General features: G+C 39.6%; 1 protein-coding gene across 4 annotated transcripts in view; it reads right to left on the bottom strand.

The window, feature by feature from the left end:
• The window catches only part of DYNC1I1 (dynein cytoplasmic 1 intermediate chain 1), a 296,393-nt gene that overhangs the window by 114,336 nt on the left and 162,014 nt on the right, over nucleotides 1–20,043 (bottom strand). For all 4 annotated transcript variants that reach the window (XM_029929298.1, XM_029929286.1, XM_029929275.1 and 1 more), the window contains 3 exons: nucleotides 7,765–7,854; nucleotides 2,082–2,244; nucleotides 40–139 (listed from right to left, as the gene is read on the bottom strand). In XM_029929298.1, coding sequence (XP_029785158.1) covers nucleotides 40–139; nucleotides 2,082–2,244; nucleotides 7,765–7,854 — 353 coding nt within the window. The remainder of the gene's footprint in view (nucleotides 1–39; nucleotides 140–2,081; nucleotides 2,245–7,764; nucleotides 7,855–20,043) is intronic.

Below are 20,043 nucleotides of genomic sequence, written 5' to 3'. Positions count from 1 at the left end.
CACAACCCAGTTTGTCCCACCTGCAGCAATAATTCTTACCTGCAGAGACCAGTCCATGCAAGTGACCACTCGGTGTTTGGACCAATGCTCATCATAGAACTGACGATTGAAAGAAAGGTTGGCTCCAGCCTGGACATCCCTAGGAGAGTTTAAACATCAAAGACAAATATGATGCATCAGAAAGGGGCTTTATCTCTGCTGCTTATATGGAAAGAATGAAATAGGAAGAGCATGGTACTCTCTGAGGCCAAAGCATCAATTTACATAGCAAACACAGATCATAAATAAACAAAGGTGGTGTCCTTTATGAAAAGCTCTCCCTAACCTGGCCCAGAAAAGTTTCCTGTGTGGCTTTAAACCTGGCATTAAATGTCAAATAATTATCTGGCACTGACCTTGACCAGCCCCTAAAGCCTTCTCTTCCTCCTAAGAACTATCTTGAAGCAGAATTTACTAGAAATCTCCCAGCTGTCAAGGGAGCACAGCCCACTTGGAGATTCTTTGATATCAATACCACCTCATCTAGCCTTAGACCAGAGATGATCTGCACCTATGATATCTGATTGGCTGTAGCATTAACTCCCTGCTCAATAGCAAGTGATATGTCTTATTATGAGACAGGCGTAGTGGAGAGTGGGGATTCACCAAAAGTAGATTCTTAACATAGACAAAAACATCATCTGGGTCCAGGAATACACTTTGGTCAGTGTTTGCTTGACTGATACTCAACTGGCCACAACACCTCCTTTGAAGAGCCCTGCACTGGCCATGCATTTGCTCCACAAGACTGAGTGCAGTGCAGATTGAGTAACGCTTCTTCTGTGCCAGCAGCATTTGGAGCTGCACAAAAGGCCGCCCATATTTCTTCAGCATCAGTTCAAACATTCCTCCACACCCACTGTCTTCTGTTCATTTGCTGCATCGCACTGCCTTGCACCCTGTATCACTTGTCCTATATGGCCCTTGTTCAGATGGAGACTTGGCTCCCAACTATTTACTTGGGCTCCCATCAGCTGACTTAGGACTTTTTTTCCCTGCTAACCCTTTCTCAACGCTACCACTACAAACTCAGGCATGAAGTATGCACACCCAAGTAACTGCCAGGCACCCAGAAGGAAACAGGGCACATAATAAAATCAACTGAGCCACAGAGTAATGGCTTTTTCAAAGAAAAAAAGCATCTCATAAAGTGTATATGCAAACTAATAGTGTCTCTTTGGAGCAGTCTAATGATGCTGTCAACTGTGTAGAATATTTTCAGAACCTTCTTTTGAAACTGTGTTTTGGAACCTCAGTTACATTCCCTTAAGCATCCTGTGATGATACATTGTCCTTTGAGAACGTATTTGAATTTTAGAAACAGTAAAAAGCCAAGTCTGATGAATAAGGTGGCCAAAAGAAATCGGTGGCTCTAAACCGACTAGCTTTATTTCTTATAAAGCTCATAAAGTATCTCCCAGTATACCCGTGGTGATGGTTGACTGCCATTGCCTTTCACATTACATATGCTACCATCTCAGAACAAGTCATTTGGGGGATCATTTGCTTTTATTGATTACTTTTTATTTTATCTTTAAATATATCCCTGCACGTGTGTTTTCTACAAGACATATACACATATACTCATTGTATCAAAAAGAAGAAAAGGGTTGCAGTCTCTCTTAGCTGTTCCCCACATCAGTGAAGGGCTCCCATATCTCATGTTTATTTTGTTCAGCTTCCTGTTTGCTTAGACAGCAAAAATAGATCTACTGGATATAACACAAATCTCCTTTGCTGCTTATAAGAATGTTTTCTCAGAGGACAATGTACGTGACTCTGCCAGTCTCTATCACCTGGTCTGTTCCCCAGATATCAAGTTCAAAAGTATTTCACGGAAGCACATGATAATTACAGGGAAACTCTAAGCCAGAAGTTATAACCAAAGCTCTTAGTCAAAGCTGTTCAGCAAGATCAACCCTGGAATTTCATCCTCCTCTGATTTGTTTGGTTTGAGATTTGCCTAGTCAATACATAAGTGAATTTAGAATCAACAATAATTTATCACAGTATTTTTTTAAACACGCACACAAGAAACTAACCCATCTTTTTCCTCTAACTCTCGGCCGCTGTAATCAAAGAAGATGTCAGAGTCTTCTGCTAGTGCTCTTTCAATTACTCGTATTGTCCGATCAAAAAAGATGAGAAATTCCTCAGAATGAAGGATCTGTTGTTTTTCTTCCTCTGTGAGCTCCCGTGGAGGGGCTTTTTAAGTCAAAGAGATTGTTAGGAAAGAAGAAAAGGACAATTAAAACATTTCAAGAGGAACCCAACTCTTGAAAGAGACTGCTTACCAAAAAAGGGATCAGACAGTGAAATAAATCATTGTTAATATTGGTTCTAAATAACTCCCAAATTCACACCAAAGGTTTTTTACAGATATCTCCCCTGCTAATTACAAAAAAAATATTGCATATCTGGACTGATTATTACTTTGAAGAGTAGAAAAGGATTACAAATGAAAATAGACTAATGTTTTTTAGCAATCAGTTCTGAATGTTACTTTTTTTAAAACCGAACTTGAAAAACAGCTCAAAGAGTACACAATAGAAAGATCTATAAAACTATACATATTGGATACTACTGTAAAGCCGCACATGTGAAATCACTAAGAACTATCAATAATATCATCTGGGTAGCATCTTCCCTCTCTCTGCTACATACATTCACTCTATTTTAGATGGTTAGTTGGTAAGGCTGGCTGACTGTTTTATAGGTTCCACTCAAAAACTGAAACATGACCTTCCAAACCTGCTTTCACCTGAGATGCCTTCTGCCTTTAAACAACATGTGGAATAAATAAACACTACTAGAAGACACCGCAAAATCATTTTTATGCCTTTTTTTCTAGCATGATTAATCTTACTGAACCAAATTTGAAGACATAAAATGAGGAAAAAGAGATTAAATAATTAGCAGTATGTCTCAGTGTCTGAAAGTTGGCTCATCTCAGAGTCATGATTAGGTAACACAGAAAGAATTAGGAACTCCCCCAGACTGAGAAGCCCTCAAAGGTAGAAACTGTCAGCTGAACTCCTGTGGTTTTTCAGAAACCCCAGTTCAACTCTCTTGCAGAAAGCATTCAATACTCGTTTGATGGATTACTTTCTGTAGGACCAAAAGGTCCTAGAACTTAAGGAACAAGAGGAGGAGAGTGCAGTGAAGTCAGCGTAGAGCTCCTAGAGGAGTCTCTCACTTACAGGCTTGCCCAACACTTCCACGACCATTCCCATAACCACTTTTACCCGGCCACTTGGTCAGAGAAACCACGTAGGTGAGTCAGTGGTAGCAGGTTTATGGAACAGTGACTAGTATCCTGAAGCCATTGTCCTGCGAAATCTGAACTGTCTAGAAGCCCTCTTGCAGAGCCAAGGATTTCGTCTTTAATGTTCATAGTGTGTTCCCCTTCTGACCTCCCCCTCCCTGATCCAGACCTTAATGCAGGAGATCTGGTAGGTCTCCAGAATCTGTATTTTTACAAGAAACTAGAATTCTTATGATGCAGTCGGTTCACACCATAAAGAATGCTCTTTAGGCAATATTACAACAAAACATGATTTACCTACTACATCAGATGACGGTTCCCCAAACAGTTTACCCTGCAGTTTCTAGTAGCCCTGTTTCTTTGCTGCTAAAGCCTCCAGGGCCCTTACTATGCTGATGTGTATTGGACTCTGCAGAAACCTCTATCAACACATGGGCAGCGTTGCCCCCACACTAGTTTGAGAAAAGGTGAAACTGACAATGTGTGGATGTAACTAACAAGGACTCTACAAAACCAACCTGGAGTCCAACTGTGATTCTGCCCTTTGCTAACTTTGATTCTTTAATAAGTTAAAGCTCTAAGAGTAGCAGTTTCATCTACAAAATGAGGTTATGATTTTAACTAAAACTTTAAGCCAAGCATTCAATAGCCAGTAATTAAGTAGTAATTTATTAGTCTACCTTCTAAAACTCTCATAAATGAGGCATTTGGATTTTTCACTCTCAGGTACGTTCAAGAAAATAGTAAAACTACTAAATGTAACCAGGCAAAAGGGGAAAAAAAATTCTAAAAAGCTTTAGGTTCATTTTGTTTTGACAGTACTGTCACATAAATAAGTAAACTTCACCAAACAAGGATAGTCTAGGGTCAAGAAGAATGTCTTATTCTAAAAGCCATGTTCAGATCTTAGTTACTATTGATGGATGACTTGAGATGCATCTGAAATTAAGCAGAGAAATGGGAATATTTTCTCCTTATTCTTTTTAAAATAATATTAAAAGTATCTGTTCTACTCTCTGTTTATCTTTTTGAGTTACTTCTATTTCACCTGTATATCTCCTTACAGGTCTATTACCTTGAATAAAAAATAATATCTGTGTAATTTTCTGTAATTTTTTCTTCCCTGTAGCTTATTGTCACTTTGATCTCAGCTTTCAAGACATACAACTTCTTCTCTAAGAGAAACATAAGTGGCTGATCAAAGTGTATTTGCAGAGGCCAAGTTCAGGTAGGTGAAGCAGTAGCCTCAGCAGTATTATGTTTTACAATACAATATTTGGCTTGAAATTAAATTGCTACTGAAGCAAAACAAAGGATATATTTTATATTAAGCTTTGATGTCTAACAGGGATCAAATGACATGATTTGTTAGCATAAAATAGTAAGATGCATGTGCAGACAAGTACTTTTTGAAAGACATAAATAATATTCAACTTAGGAATTAACTAGGGCTATAGTTATTTTTTATAAAAACCCCAAACCTCCCATATTTAAAAATTTTTAAATTGATAAGTATTGTTACAATGTAATGAAAACATAATGGAGTATCCAAGAGCCACAACCAAAAGCTGTATTCAGAGATAAAACCTCTCCAGACATCATATTCATGAAAGAAAATTGATTAATGGAATCCACAAGGTTCAAACTACAAGCACAAACAAGTAGAATCAGAATTGTATCCCTCCAAAATAGACTCCAAATTCTCCCTGATATGTCTGTTTCTGCAGCCCTTCCCCATCCCTGACACCTAACGAATTATTTTCAACATGTTCACTGCCTAAAAAGGTATTAATTAATTAAATAGCAAAAGGCACATCAGAGCAAAATATATAATTCTGGGCACTGACAATAATTGGTGTTTCTTATTAAGTTAAGCAGAGCTATTATGGTAGGTTTGTTGTTTGTTTTTGCAACACAAAACATGGAATATTTCTGCCAAGAGCTGAAACCATTTTATGCATGCAAAGTGGCCTTATTTTTCTTAAAAAAAAATAAAGATTCTTCATGAAAAGTCAGACACATAGATATAACTAACATATGATCCAAATGACAAGATAATTTTCATATTTGCCAAAATTCACCTGAACAGTTATATTTAGCTTGAATAACAACTATGAAGGCAATGTACTGAACTCACGAAATCTGAAGTTTAGAAGATGGTCTAAGTCTATGACTTCGTGGTTGCAAGATTAAAATCTAGTATACATACTATTTTAGAGTAGACTGTTCATTCTATTTTACTATAGAAGTGTTAATTTCTCATAGTTTTGTATATGAAAATATTTGTATATGTGTCTTTATGATGATTCTATTCTATTTGCTATGCTTTCTTGAGTTCTTTGTAATTGACCTTAATAGATACTTTTCCATTTATTTTTAAATTTATTAACTATATATTATATTTTTTGGTTTCTGGATTGGTGGATTTTTTTCTCTGTAAAGCTATAAAATTCATGATGAAATTCACAATTTATGTTGAGTCTTTTTACAATCTTTCCTTGAGTTCCAAAGTTATTTTACAAAAATACTCATTTCAGAAATATCTTGCCTTGTTTCAAAGATACAGCTTTGAGTTTCAGTATAAAACATTAAATATTTTTCAAGAGTATATGTAAAAGACAAAAAATAAAGAAATGAACTCCCACATAGCTTAAATATTAAACCCAATTAAATAGGGACAGTGGCTCTTATGGGATTTTATAGTAAAATCACTTCATAAACATGAGTAAGAAAACCAAACCAAACTAATAAAGAAGGATATCCTTCTCTGAAGTTAATGTGAGGTTTATAAGTTAATGTGCTTTACAAGAGTTAGGATTCCAATTCTGTTGTTTTCAATCTCAAAACATGAAGATACCAGAACACTTACATATAGAAATGTCCTAAAATTTGATTAAAAGCTAAAATGTACCTGCTGTTTTCTCTACTCCATTGTGGGGAAAAAAAAGGAGTGAAAACAGTAAAATATCAAACCCTTATTCTTTTGCTGTTTAGTGTATTTTGATATCACATGGCCAAAAAAGCTAAAAGCTAGTGAGCACTGATTTTTTCCCATCTCCTGTTCACCGTTTTTTTTAACTCCAAAAAAGGCTAGATTTCTCAAAAATGTGCTCCCTGGTTTGAAACCATGGATGTCAAGTTTCAGCCCAAAGCAAATTTTTATGGCTGAGTAATAAATCCCTGAAACTCAAGGTTCGTAAGGGAAGTGCTGACGCAGCCCTAACTACTATGCAGCCGTGTGAATGGCGCCACGATTATATCTGCTAGAGATTCTTTTAAAAGTTTGCAAAATACTCTCTTGCTTTAAAAAAAAAAAAGCCAGAGAGAGTCTGATGCCAACATAAACATGCTTTTAACCCATTATGTGCTAATTTGCAGAAAAGCCATTAATAGAGAAAGAGGCACACATTGCAGCAGTGCAGGAAATGTACTTCAAATAACAGGACTTTAATCAATTCCATGAAGCATGAGTAACAGTTAAAACTGAAGGATGTTTTTGCTCAAAACTTAAGAAGGGGCTGCAGCACATCACCAGAGAAGGCGATCTGGGGATTGGGATGGGGGTGGGAGGGACTCTGCCGAGACACACAAAAGACACCTTGGCTCCTTATCACCCAGAATAGCTCCATCTATAAAGTAGGAATAATAGTATCTGCTTCAAAAAGATCTTTTGAGATGGGGATAATATCTGGAGAAGGGCACAGGAGAGAGCTGAGTACACAGCAAGTCTTTAATAAGTGCTCATCATTATTATCACTGGAACATGGAAAATTTCGTTCTTCACACAGGCAGAGTTGTGGGAGAACACTTTGAACAGTAGAGTTAATAGTAATGATCACTGTTAATGTGTCTGGGTAGACCACATGAATATACCAGAATTTATTAACAAAATAATTATAAATGCTTCTTCCCTTTACTATTATCATTCAGAAGATCTGATGCAGGGAACTAAGTCACATGACAACCGATAACAATTATCTTATGTTTTCACTCTTTAGTAATAATTTTACTGAATTGTGACTGGACTTGTTGCTGGGATTGTGGATAGCTTGTATTTTATTTACTTCTTTCTCTTGCACATGAGAGAGTGGGAGAGGGGCAGAGAAAGAGGGAAGGAGAGAGAGCACGTGCATCCTAAACAGGCTCCATGCTCAGCACGAAGCCTGATGCAGGGCTCAATCTCATGACCATGAAATCATGACCTGAGCCGAAATCAAGAGTCAGATGCTTAACACACTGAATCACCCAGGCCCCCCTTTATTTTATTTACTTCTATCAGTCAAAAAATAAATGATTCTTGCTTTGGGGATTACAGTTTACAGGGCTAAATGTAATGTATTAAAAACCTTCACATAGGGAGTGTGTATTTAATTTTTACTTACCAGATAGCCTCTTATGTTAGTAAAAAAAAAAAAAACAATAACAATAAAATGATGACTAATTCATCTCCCATACCATACCTTCTTTCACCTCCTGTTTTTGGTCTTGGTTTTCCAGTTCTGAATCGTGGCCAACTTTAGGTTCTACCATTTCCTCATCTTCCTCATCCTCTAGAAAAAAGAAAGAGAAGAATGCATTACTTTCTTTCCTTCAAATCAAAGCCTTTGGTTGATGGTGGGAGGTAGGGCCAAAGGGTAAAGTTCCAATCATTTAGGGCAACTTCTAAGTAAATCAGTCCTCAATGAATGTCCCAGATATATGTTCATGAATATATGAATAAATTATCTCTTTGAAAGTCCCCCAAGCTGCTGAGAAAACCACTCGAGTCGGCACCTGCTAACATCCATCTCCAGGCCTTCTACCACATGGGATGTCTTGGAATTGCCTCTCTGACCTCTGAAGCTTCTTCAGAGATGACCCAGGAACAGATCTCAAAATGTTTCCACCTGGGGCACATTCTCCACAGGGAACACCTGCTGTACAGACGACTCATTTCCAATTTAATTCTCACCAAATTAATTTGTTTTTGACCTACAGGAAAGGGTTAAATACAGGTCTGACCCAAGGTCAAATGCCATTGGCAAGTAAACAACCAGGCGGTAGAGCCCAAAAGTCACTGCCATTGGCCTGGGAGAAAGCAACCAACCGGAGATCGCATTTACACATTCAGAGCAGCTCATGCATTAATGTGAATTTAATGAGCACCAACAAATGGAGCCAGTCGGCTACCACTGCCAGATGTTACAGTGGCCTTCCTGCCCTGTGCAGATGTGTGCTCATTCTGGCTGCTCTCAGCCTGCCTTTCTTAGAGGCTCCTTTCATTATAGAGTGCTTGAAATCATCAGCCACAAAGTAGAAGATGTAGGGGAGAGTCAAGGTGGCACAAGAAAATCCAGCGTATGAAATAAAATGATATAAAAAATTAAAACTTGCTTTCACAGTTTAGAAAAATATATCATCTTCTCTCTTAAGTATAATATTCACTGTAGGTTATTTGTTTCATTGGTTCAAATGGAATTTAAAAGAAATGACTTCACTTCCTCCCCTGCCCCTACATTCATTCATATATTCATTCATCCATCAAATATTTATAGACTTTCTGTAAGAACTCAAGCTCTGTGGATAGTCTCATTTCCATCACAATAAATCCTGAGATTTACATCAACTCAAGATTTCAGCCCCAACCACTTAGAGAATGCATTATAAATGCATACCTAAGTGCCCAAATAAATATCTGTAGCCTGAAAAGCAACTCCAAAAGTCTGACTACATTAAGCAAGTGATCTGGGGAAGAAATATCAACTCTAAAAATTTGGATGTACAAAGCATAGCATTGCAATTTAGATATTAAAAACATTTTAATGTAAATTTTCATTGTAATACACTACTCTAAGTGCATGTATATAGACTATGGAACCAACCTAATCACTTTATAACCACATTATATACATATCAGAAAGAATGTAAACACTTTTAAGTGTTTTCCTGCTTGGAAAGTCATGAACAAAATAGTCACCCGCATATTATGTATCCCGATCCAAAGACCTAGCACAAACCCATAGGAGGTACTAGCTGAAGGTAAGCCTCCTCTTCTGGTAAACCTGGGATGGAGAGGTAATCTTCAAAAGGCCACTAATCTGCCATTAAGTGGCTCTTTTTCTGAACCTTCTAAAGCCATTTCTGTATTTTTTTTGACTTTTAAATAATTTATTTAAATTCAAGTTAGTTAACATACAGGTAGTCTTGGTTTCAGGAGTAGTATCAAGTGATTCATCTCTTACATATGACACCCAGTGCTCATCCCGAAAAGTGCCCTCCTGAATGCCCACTGCCCATTTAACCCATCCCTGCATCTACCTCCCCTCCAGCAACCCAGTTTACTCTCTGTTGAATGGTAGAGAACTTTCTTTCTTTTTATTTTTATAATTTTAAAAAATGTTTTATTTATTTTTGAGACAGAGAGAGACAGAGCATGAGCGGGGTAGGGGCAGAGAGAGAGGGGGAGACACAGAATCGGAAGCAGGCTCCAGGCTCTGAGCTGCCAGCACGGAGCCCCATACGGGGCTCAAACCCACAAACGCGAGATCATGACCTGAGCCGAAGTCAGAGGCTTAGCCGACTGAGCCACCCATGTGCCCCTAGAGACCTTTCTTTAAACTTACTGGATTTAGCAGCAAAGCCCTGACACTTAACAAAATGTAAGTAAATACAACAAATACAAAACGGATAGGGCCTGTATTATGGATTGAATTGTGTTTCTCCCCCGTCCACCCTCCCCCACCCCCGCCAGCGACCACATATTTGTATGTTGAGGTCCTAACTCCTAGAATCTTGACTTTATTTGAAAATAGGATCATTGCAGATATATTTAGTTAAGATGAGATCAGACTGGAGTAGGTGGGCACCTAGTCCAATATGACTGGTACCCTTATAAAAAGGGGACGTTCAGACAGAGGCACGCATAGGGAGAATGCCGAGGGAAGCTGATGATGTTTCTACCGGCTAAAGAATGCCAAAGATTGTCAGCACACCACCAGAAACTAAGGGAAAGGCACAGCACAGATTCTTCCTCACAGACCTCAGAAGGAACCAACCATTCCCACATCTTGATCTCAGAATCACCTGGCCTCCTTTCTACTGCTAAAACCACCCAGAATTGTAGTACTTTGTCATAGCAGCCCAAGCAAACTAATACAGACAGGAGAGTGCCTTGCTTCCTATAACCCTACTAATGTAGTGGGGAAGATTCCGGAGGTCCATCATAATATCACCTAAGGCAAGGATGAGTGCTCTGCTTGAAAATCTAATTTATTTATCAGAACTTGGTACCATCAGCCTAGTTTTATAGAAAAAGAGACAGATTAATTTCCCCCAAAGAAACTCATAACCACATCAAACTCAAGTTTTGTCTGGTTCTGCCTGTTTTCAGATCTGTGATCTGTAACTGTCAGGCAATACTGCCTCCTTCGCCACAGCATGACATGAGGCCTAAAGTAGAAGCAGGTGTAATGTTCAGTGGCAGCTTAAGGAAGGGTTTGCAGAGGCTTGTGAGGTGGCTATGGCACAGCCCCCATAAGACTCGCTCTTCTGCTCCCAAGAGGCAAGTACATAGAAGGCTCAGCTGTGAAGTTAGGGGTCACATCCTGGAGAATTATATATGATGGGCTGTCTTACTCATGAAGGGTACATATGCTGCATCCACATTCCATTCTCATCTTCATGTTGGAATCCACTGCCCTGAGATGAGACCATCAATGCCTAGCACGAAGCATCAATTCCTCAGGTTGAACAGATGCACAAGCTGGGCAGGGATCAGCACATCAAAGAAAGTAATTGATCTGGGTCTCAGGCTGGAGTCTACATCTTGCAGGCCCCTTGATTTTACATAATTCATAGAAACTCTTGGAAGCCCTGTTTCTTCATCTGCTGAATTGGGATAATAATCCTTTCTTAAAATCCAGTAGTGTTGTAAGAATAACCAAATAAAATAATTGATCTGAACTTGCTTTTTAAACCAAGAGAGCTGGGAATGCCCATACACAGACGCCTTCAAACAAATGTTGCATTCACTTGTATATTAACCAAACATTTATTGAGCACTTACCATGTACCAGGTGCTAGGAATACAAGAGGAAATAAGACAGACCAAAAAAAAATCCGTGTGCTCATGGAGGTTTATTTGAGGTAAGGGAGGAAAACAACAAACTAATAAACAAAATATATATTCTATCAGATAAATGTTGTGGGGAAATAGAAAGCCAGAAAGGGAGATTGGGCACCCTGGTAAGGGGAAGAAGAGTTGAAATTTAAAACAGAGTTGTTAGGAAAGGCCACACAGGTGACATCTGAGCAAAAACTTAAAGAATTTAAGTGAGTGAGCCAGGTGAAGATCTTGGAAAAGACCAATAACAACAGATTCTTCCATCTCATCTGTGGACCCAGGGTGGGGAAATGGATCATGGTTTAAATTAACTTATTATCAGTTCCATTGATTATAGAAAATAGCTGTTTTTTTTTTATCAAAGCCATCCGTTTGTACATTGCCATCTTCTAGTTCTTAAAACGTACTATTCCCATCTTCTAGCTCTTAAAATGAAGTCAGTTTCACTAAATGACTTGAGTTAGTAGTAAATAGTATCAGATTCTTGGGGCAACTTCAGCTCCGTCAGTTAAGCGATCGACTCTTGATTCCAGTTCTCATCAGGCTCTGTGCTGACAGCATGGAGCCTGCTTGAGATTCTCCCTCTCTCTCTCTCTCTCTCTCTCTCTCTCTCTTTCTCTCTCTCTCCCCATCTCTCTCATTCTGCTACTCTCCCATTCATGTGCTGTCTCTCTAGTTTTAAAAATAAATAAGTACACATTAAAAAATAGTGTCAAATCTTCAGCTTTTACAGATATAAGGGTCTTTATTTTAAACATTAGTCCCTGGAAGAGTCAAAATGCAACATTGTGGCAGAAAATGGTCGATAAGGGCTTGGCTCTAAAGAGGGCTATGCTTGCCATAGCAATGCGTTGGTTTATACATAAAGTATGCAGGAAAATCACAGGTTATCTATTTATTTAAACAGAAAATTTCCTCTCCAGAGAATGTTTTTGATGAATTTAAGAAAACCAAATACTTACTGTGTTTATAACATGTGCAAAGTCCTACAATGAAATACTATGAATAACAGAAAAACAAATGAAAAATAAAATAATGCCTGACCTTTTAAAGTGGTTACAAACAGGTTGCAGGCATTAATTTTTTAGTGGCCACAGGATTCTTTGTCTTTCAACCTTTTAAAGACACAAAGCAAGTGTTTCAGTGGAATTTTTAAGGAAATAAAACACAAGAGACTGGCTCATTTCTCTGCATACTGATATGTTTGCCTTGCTCAGCAAAGAGAGTATATTTTTCTTTAAGACTCTGGTTTCCTTTCTGGTGCAATTGGAATTACTTCTGTTGAAACCATTTTCAAAACAGTTAAATAACTTTAAAGAAAAGGATTTATGTAGACCCGCTACAGACTACTGATATATGAGTTGTGCCACTGGTTCATACCTGGTTACATTTCCTCTGAGATTGTAGGGAAAAAAATTACCACCCATGTATGGTTTCCTGTACCAGGTCCACACAAGAAATTAAACTAGTGGCAGAAGTTAATTACCTGTCAGTCCAACGGGCTAATTTCAAACAATGGCATCTTTTAGACACTTTATTTTATTTAGCACCCAAAATTCTGCCATCCCTGGTCACTGCATTCATTCCCTTCAGGTTGGGGAAATCTTGGGAAACCACTGTCCTCCTCTTTACGATTTGCTAAATGTCTAAGAATGAATACTGGCATGTTCGGTGGCCACCATACATCATGCACTAGCACAAGGCCTGACCCTCTGTGTGAGCTCTGGAAGGGTTGTTAGCTCTACCAACCTGTGTGTCAGAATGAAGTCAAGGCTGTCCAGTTAAACATGCTCCAGTCCTTGAACTGTTGGTCTGCTCTGGAGGCCTCACAAGTTGAGACTTGTAAGGGGAGTGCAGTGGAATGTGTGTTGCTGTTTGGCAATACAGTCTCAAACCCCTTTCTGGCTGGGGGTCTCCCTCTCTTAGTACTGGTGTATTGGTAACATGCTGAACCCCTGCTTTCTTCTCTTGAAGCCCACAGGGAGACACCTTCCTTCTCCCCAACTTCTAGTGACCAGAACAGAGGCAGGAAGTGAGCGACAGTCAGACTGGATGCTCCTAACTAGGCCCTTGTCTTTGGAGCCAGGAGGCAAACCCAAGGGAATAGAAAGGATTACTTTTTGGCAGCACGCCGTAGTAGCAGCAATGCCTGACATCCTGGCCAGATCGTTCCAGAGGTCCACAGTCTGGGCCCCTTGGTCTCTGCTCCTTTTTAAGCCTGTTCCTTCTACCTCCTGTTGATCCTGTGAGCACCAGATTTCCTTCCAATAAATCTCACCAGAGGTGATGTCAACACCAGATTTCCTTCCAATAAATCCCACTGGACTTAGTGCCTGCTGCTTGCAACCAGAACCCTGAGCAACACAGGGCGGCCCTCTGTGAAGAGAAGGGCTTGTTTTTACAAGGTCAATGGGTTCTCACTTTCCTCTGCTCTCTCAGGGACTGCAAAGCCCCAGCATAAGAGGGTCTGAGTGCCCAGCCCTCATCCTTCCTCCCCAGCTTCTGGCTTTTCACGAGGGGGCTCTGGCCCCTCCGTGTAAGATGGTTGAGTCTGGTCAGGTGGGGGAAGGCTGCGGGGAGCAGAACAGGCCATTTCACTCTACACTTCTTGATTCCAAAGGGTATCTTGCTGTTGCCAAAGGAGAACTTTGACTTTGAGTCAAACAGGCTAATAACTATAAGATGTAAAATTACTTTACGTACCATTTAGAAAACGGATTACTGCTAATTTAGCTATAACACATCATGAATTCTAACATGAAAAATTGTGAATGCTGGAATTGATAAAATAATTTGTGGCTTAGAAATGAGAAACTAGCTTCCAAAAGCTAAAAGGGATGGCAAGGACACAGAGTCAAGTCTAAATCAAGCTTATTACTGTACTACTACTATCAGTGTACAAATTTGGAGATACAAGAGCACTTCTTTTAAAAAAAGATACATTGCTTTCAACTTAAGAACAAATGCCCTTGCCACTTACATATGTAATTCTATGTATAAATATTTCAGAGGATGACCGTTTTGAAAACATATTTAAAATTTTTCAATAGAAAAGCAAAGAAAAGGCACCTGGGTGGCTCAATTGGTTAAGAGATCGACTTGGGCTCAGGTCATGATCTTAAAGTTTGTAGATTCAAAACCTGCATCAAGCTCTGTGCTGACAGCTCAGAGCCTGGAGCCTGCTTCAGATTCCACGTCTTCCTCTCCTCCTGTCCCTCCACCACTTACACTCTGTCTCCCTCTCTCAAAAATAAATAAACATTAAAAATTTTCAAAAAAGAAGAGCAAGGAAATATAGAAACTTTAGGATTGATTTTCAATTTAAAACATAATTCACTCTAAGGAAGGTATTCTTTGCAGGTCTGTGCTTTTCATCTTTTCTCATATCAAATCCACTTTGGATAATACTAACACCCATGTCTTCCATCATCACCCACAAACTGAAATCTTTCCAGACTCCAGATTCTATATTGTACATTCTAACATGAATTTCCCACAAGTGCTGCACATTTGACATGTTCGAATCAGATCTCCTGCTTTCTACTGAGACCTGCTCCTTCAATTACATTCTCTATCCTGCCCAATGGTACCATTCACATGGGTTCACAGTTGGACACCAGAATACATATCACCTTTCAATTTCTCTTGGACATTGGGGCCTGTAAGAAGGGGTCTCTAAGCCCTTTCAATCCCTCACTATATATAGTTTTATTCTATATTTCTAATAGTTTTATTTTTTTAATTTAAAAACACATTTATGTGTCCTTTATACACCCAAACAACAATGACAAAATGCCACCAAACCAAACCAAACAAACAACCAAAACTCTAGAATTCCCTAAAAATGTTAGGGTAAAATCCCATAACTCCTTGCCTTTTCCACTTCATCTTCCATTCTGGACAATGCACAGTCACCCAGTGTCCCAGTAGGTTCATGCCTCAAAAGCACTGCATATAATTTTTTTGTGTCTATGTTGGTCTTCCCTTCCATATCCAGGAGTTAATTATAACCGGCCTTCGGTGATACAGCTCCAGAGCTTCAACACTTCCTCCCAACATGAGTTGTTGACCCTTCATTGTTCCACCACCCCACCTTGTACCGTGTGTATGTCTCTATGATAACACATCTTAAACCACTTGAAATTAAGTTTATTCATCTATCTCCACAACCAGATGAAAAGTCCCCAAAGAACTACTCTTGTTAGTATCATCAATGTCAAGTACTGAGACTAGCAAAATTAAGACAGGTGCTTGATCTGGAAAGACAGTTATGAACCATATCATATGGGACTTTGCATGACAGAGCAAGTTTGGACTTCTTTCTAGAGATGAGTATCCCCCTTTTAATAAACCCAAATCTCATTTAGTCCATATTATTTAAAATTTCAAAAGGAATTCAAGGCACTGGTAATGCAAAATATGGCTTTTAAAACCTCACTTATATTCTTGCCAGTCAGCCCTTAATGCACATTTTAATATATTTAAGAGGTGGCTTGACTCGTGATGAAAATTATTCTTCCTGACCTTCCCTACAGAGAAACCAGAGGCTTTTAAAAACACAAGAGAGAAAGTCTGATTTTGGTTAAAAATGTGGAAGCAATATGGAGGGTAGAGGGGACTGGAGTAGCCTAGAATAAGGGAGACTGTGAGAAGGTAAACTATAGCCATAGCTCAAGCAACAGACAATGGAGAACTTGACCTAGGATCATTCAGTTGTGAGTGGGCATGATGAACTGGACTGGATTTAGACAGATGTTTATACAACAGACAGGGAGAGCTCTCGTACAGAACTCACTCAAGTCACCCTATCCTTGGACCAACTTTGTGTACAGTTAGCCAGCTTTGCCAGGAGTCCAAAGAGAGCCACCCTCCCGATATGTATCACGGCGGCCAAAATAAAGTATAACATGCACCACTGAATGCTTACACAAACCAAGGTGAGCGCCTCTGTGCTTTAAAAATATGCAGGAAAGACATATTTTGTGGGATTTTCAGTAAGCACTTTGTTAAATATACTACATGCTAATATTTAAAAAACCTTCACTTTCTGGTCTAGAAAAATCTGGCCAGAGTAAAGAAAACATACATTTCTCATCATACAGAGCGCTCCTGTTAACACTCTAGGCCACATCAGTTCTCTCCTAAGGCTCTAACATGACAGTACTTGGAAAGTGTACTTCCTGGTGGAACGACACCCAAGGCATTGCAAATGGGAGGAAATGAAAGAATATGTTCAAGACGAGAAAGGAAGCCAGAGAATAGTATTTTTTAGCAGCTGTTTCTGAAACTTATATCTGTGCTGATATATAATATGTGTGCGGTAAATATGTGTTGAATTAAGCTGACACAGGTTAGCCAGCTCTCATGAAAGGGTGGAGATCAGGAAGAGAACAATGCCCTTCTCAGAGATGTCCAGGCAGGAGTTCATGAGTAACTTCAGCACTTGACGTTTGGGTATGGGAAGGCTTGATTGATCTGTATTTCCATAAATTTTCCTGCTTAAAAACCTTTAATGGTTCCCTATTGCGTTAATTAGCTCAGCATTTAAGACTCATCCCCACTTGACCCCAATTTAGTTCTCCAATGTTGCTCAAAGCAGAATAGCTCTTGACTCAATGTGTATGAAACAGGCCAAGTTTGCTGTCAGTAACCACCCTCCATCCTACCCCTCTTCAGTCTTTTATATTTTTCAGGCCCCTGTCTCTTAAGCTTTCTCAGTAAGTCATGGAGTCTTCACCTACACAGGAGAGCAGTTGGATGAACTAATTCACACCAATGGATTAGAGAATGGTAACCCAAATAAATTAATCTCTAATGACAAACTACAGCTTTCACAGGACCTGGGAAGAAGAAAGATTTTGAAAGAGCAGAGCGAACCCTCAAATCAGTCCCCTATTCTACATTCTTGGAGGCAGATCCATCCATTGCACAACCACAGAAAGCAGCATCCCCATTGTATTCCATGTGAATATGTGAATAGGGCTTCCTGGAGTTAGAGAGAACATAGGTTCTATGTCTATCAGTAACAGGCTTGTTTGTATAAATGTTACACACACACACAATCTGGGCAATAATTCAAACACTTGTAAATGTAGTGCTTGGCTGGTTGGAAAGGGAGAAGCCCTAGTTTCTCCTTTTCAGACTTAAATCCCTTTTACTGCCTACTTTGGAATTTGGATAATCCTATACCCTATTCTTTGTTTCCACTACCATTTTTCCAAACGTGCAACTATGTACTTGCTCCTAGTAGGAGCACTACTTGTGAAAAGAAAACTGGGCTCCCAGGAAGAGAGATGTCATCACATCTACTTTCAACAGCAAGTGTAGATACATTCCAGAGGAGGGTGAAGCTCAAGGTCTCCAGTTGCTAAAACAGTTATTGTGTCATGTTAACTGGTAAAAACAGAGGAAAATAAGTAAAAGTCATTTAGAAACATTATGTTGCTTGTATATAAGTTGTTCCTAACTTGAAAGTTCTACCATCTATCTCTAAGAATTGTCAACTCTTGACTATTAATGTCAGAGCAATCACATCACTAGTATTCCTTTTGTTCATTGGATTAAATCTTGTTAGTTCTATCTCTTGGTATGTCTTACCTCAGCCTTTCTCGATGCCTAGCCATGCTACAAACAGCATTGTCAGATTACTCCTATTAAACAGAACTCTGTTCATATAAATTTTCTTGTGAAAGCTGTGATGGCTCCCATCACACGCAGAATAAAAGCTGGATCCTTGCCCACATCTTTGAATCTTCTACGGCCTGGCCCCAGTGTGTGCTTCCTGCCTGAATTTCCTCTACTGATAACTATGTCTGCTGTACAAACTTCCACATTCCATCTACCCTTTGGCTCATGTTTCTCCCTCAGCTAGACTCTCTCATTCCCTCCCTGTTACAAAATATGAGCCTAATAATGTGTCAGGCACTATTCCAGGTGTTGGAGACACAGCAGTGAACAAAACAGACAAAATTCCTGCCTCCATGGAGTGTGCATTCCAGTAGGGGGGATAGATTCTGGACAAGATAAGCAAGTAAAGTATGTGGTAGGTCAGGGAGTTTCAAGTGCTGAAGAGAAAAAGCAAAGCAGGGAAGGGAGACAGAAGTAGTGGGCATCACAATTTTTACACAAGTAGCTCAAGAGGTCCTTGCAGAGAGATGGCATTTGAAAAAAAGCTCCAAGGAACTGAAGGATCGAGCCCTGTGGATACCTGGGGAAAGCGTTCTAGGTAGAGGAAACAAAAGCACAAAGACAGGATTTTGCCTTACTCATCACCGAATGTATGCTCAGGTCTGTTTTAGGCCTCATGGAAAAATGATAGCTATCAATTCATTAGATCACATATGTCAAGCTTTGTGGTAAATGTTTTATGTCCATTAGCCTGTTTAATCCTCATAATGACTCACTGAGGCAAACACAATGAGTTCTCTCTGTACATGAAAAAATTGAGGCTAAGAACAGAAAGATGATCTGACTCAGGTCACAGAGCAAGAGGAAGCAAAAGAGCCAAGATTCAAACCCATGCTTTCCCAACTCCCAAACTCTCTCAATTTACTGCTAACACCTACCGAACAGTATAAAGGTGGAAAAGGGAACTGTAACAGAATTTGTGGCTTTGGCCACCCAGAATCCACCATCCCACTTCTTGGAAGAATAGTCTCTCTATTCCTCTTTGCTGCACCCATCTCTCCCCAGTTCTGGGTAAATAAATCCTGTGTAAGATTTAGGGGATAATTTTGTATCTGAGGCAATGACCGATGAGACTTAATCTCAGTATTTTACTTTGCATCATCAGTAGAATGACCATATAATCTAGTGTCCAAATTGGGATACTTCTGGAGAGAATTCAGGGCAATAAATATTTAAGCAGGGCTGGCAGTATGACTGAGGACTGCCTGGACAAACTGACACATGTGGTCACCCCCTACAACAGGGAGGTGGATACCTCGCTTATATTGGATTGCATGACTCTTCTAGTAAACCAGGACACACAGTCACTCCAAACATCGGTGGGGCGGGGTGGCAGGGATTCCTCTCTTCCACTGGACTGGTGTTACACTAATGTGGAGCTGAAGCTGTCCTGTGTTCCATCTGGATCATGAGCAAGAACCAGTAGATATAACAGGGCCAAGAGATGTGTAGTAGTAACTAACAGTGTGACACCTAAATTAAACAGTAGCTGGGCCCAGCATGTGCCTAGAATTTAGGGCCTAAATTTTTATTTGTGAGAGCCAACAAACTTCATCTGGGCTTAACTGATTCTGTGTTTGTTTCTCTGTTACTTATAACCAAAGAAAGTTCAAACGGTCAACAATTCAGAAGTGTCTCTATTTACCGCAGGGAGGTTGGCTCAGCCTTGTTTTCTCCAGTACAAGACCATGCCGATGGGATGTGCCCTCCTCCAGCTCACACTGCATGGGTTACGTCCTGCCCTTGCTGCCCCTGCTTCCACCGACCTAGCTTCCTAGGCTTTTCTTGATCCTGCCAGGAACTTTCACATCTCCTGGCTTTTGCCTCTGCCACGTGTCTTTCTCAGGACATTTATAGAGTCCCTGTTCAAATGTCACATCACCTGTGAGGACTTCCCTATGCAACCTGTATAATATAGCAGCATGTCTCCCCCCACTCTGCCTGACACACG

Source organism: Suricata suricatta, chromosome 2 (assembly GCF_006229205.1).
Source record: "Suricata suricatta isolate VVHF042 chromosome 2, meerkat_22Aug2017_6uvM2_HiC, whole genome shotgun sequence".
Lineage (NCBI taxonomy): Eukaryota > Metazoa > Chordata > Mammalia > Carnivora > Herpestidae > Suricata > Suricata suricatta.
The sequence above is the reverse complement of the archived record's forward strand: the minus strand, read 5'-3'. Positions and strand labels throughout refer to the sequence as shown.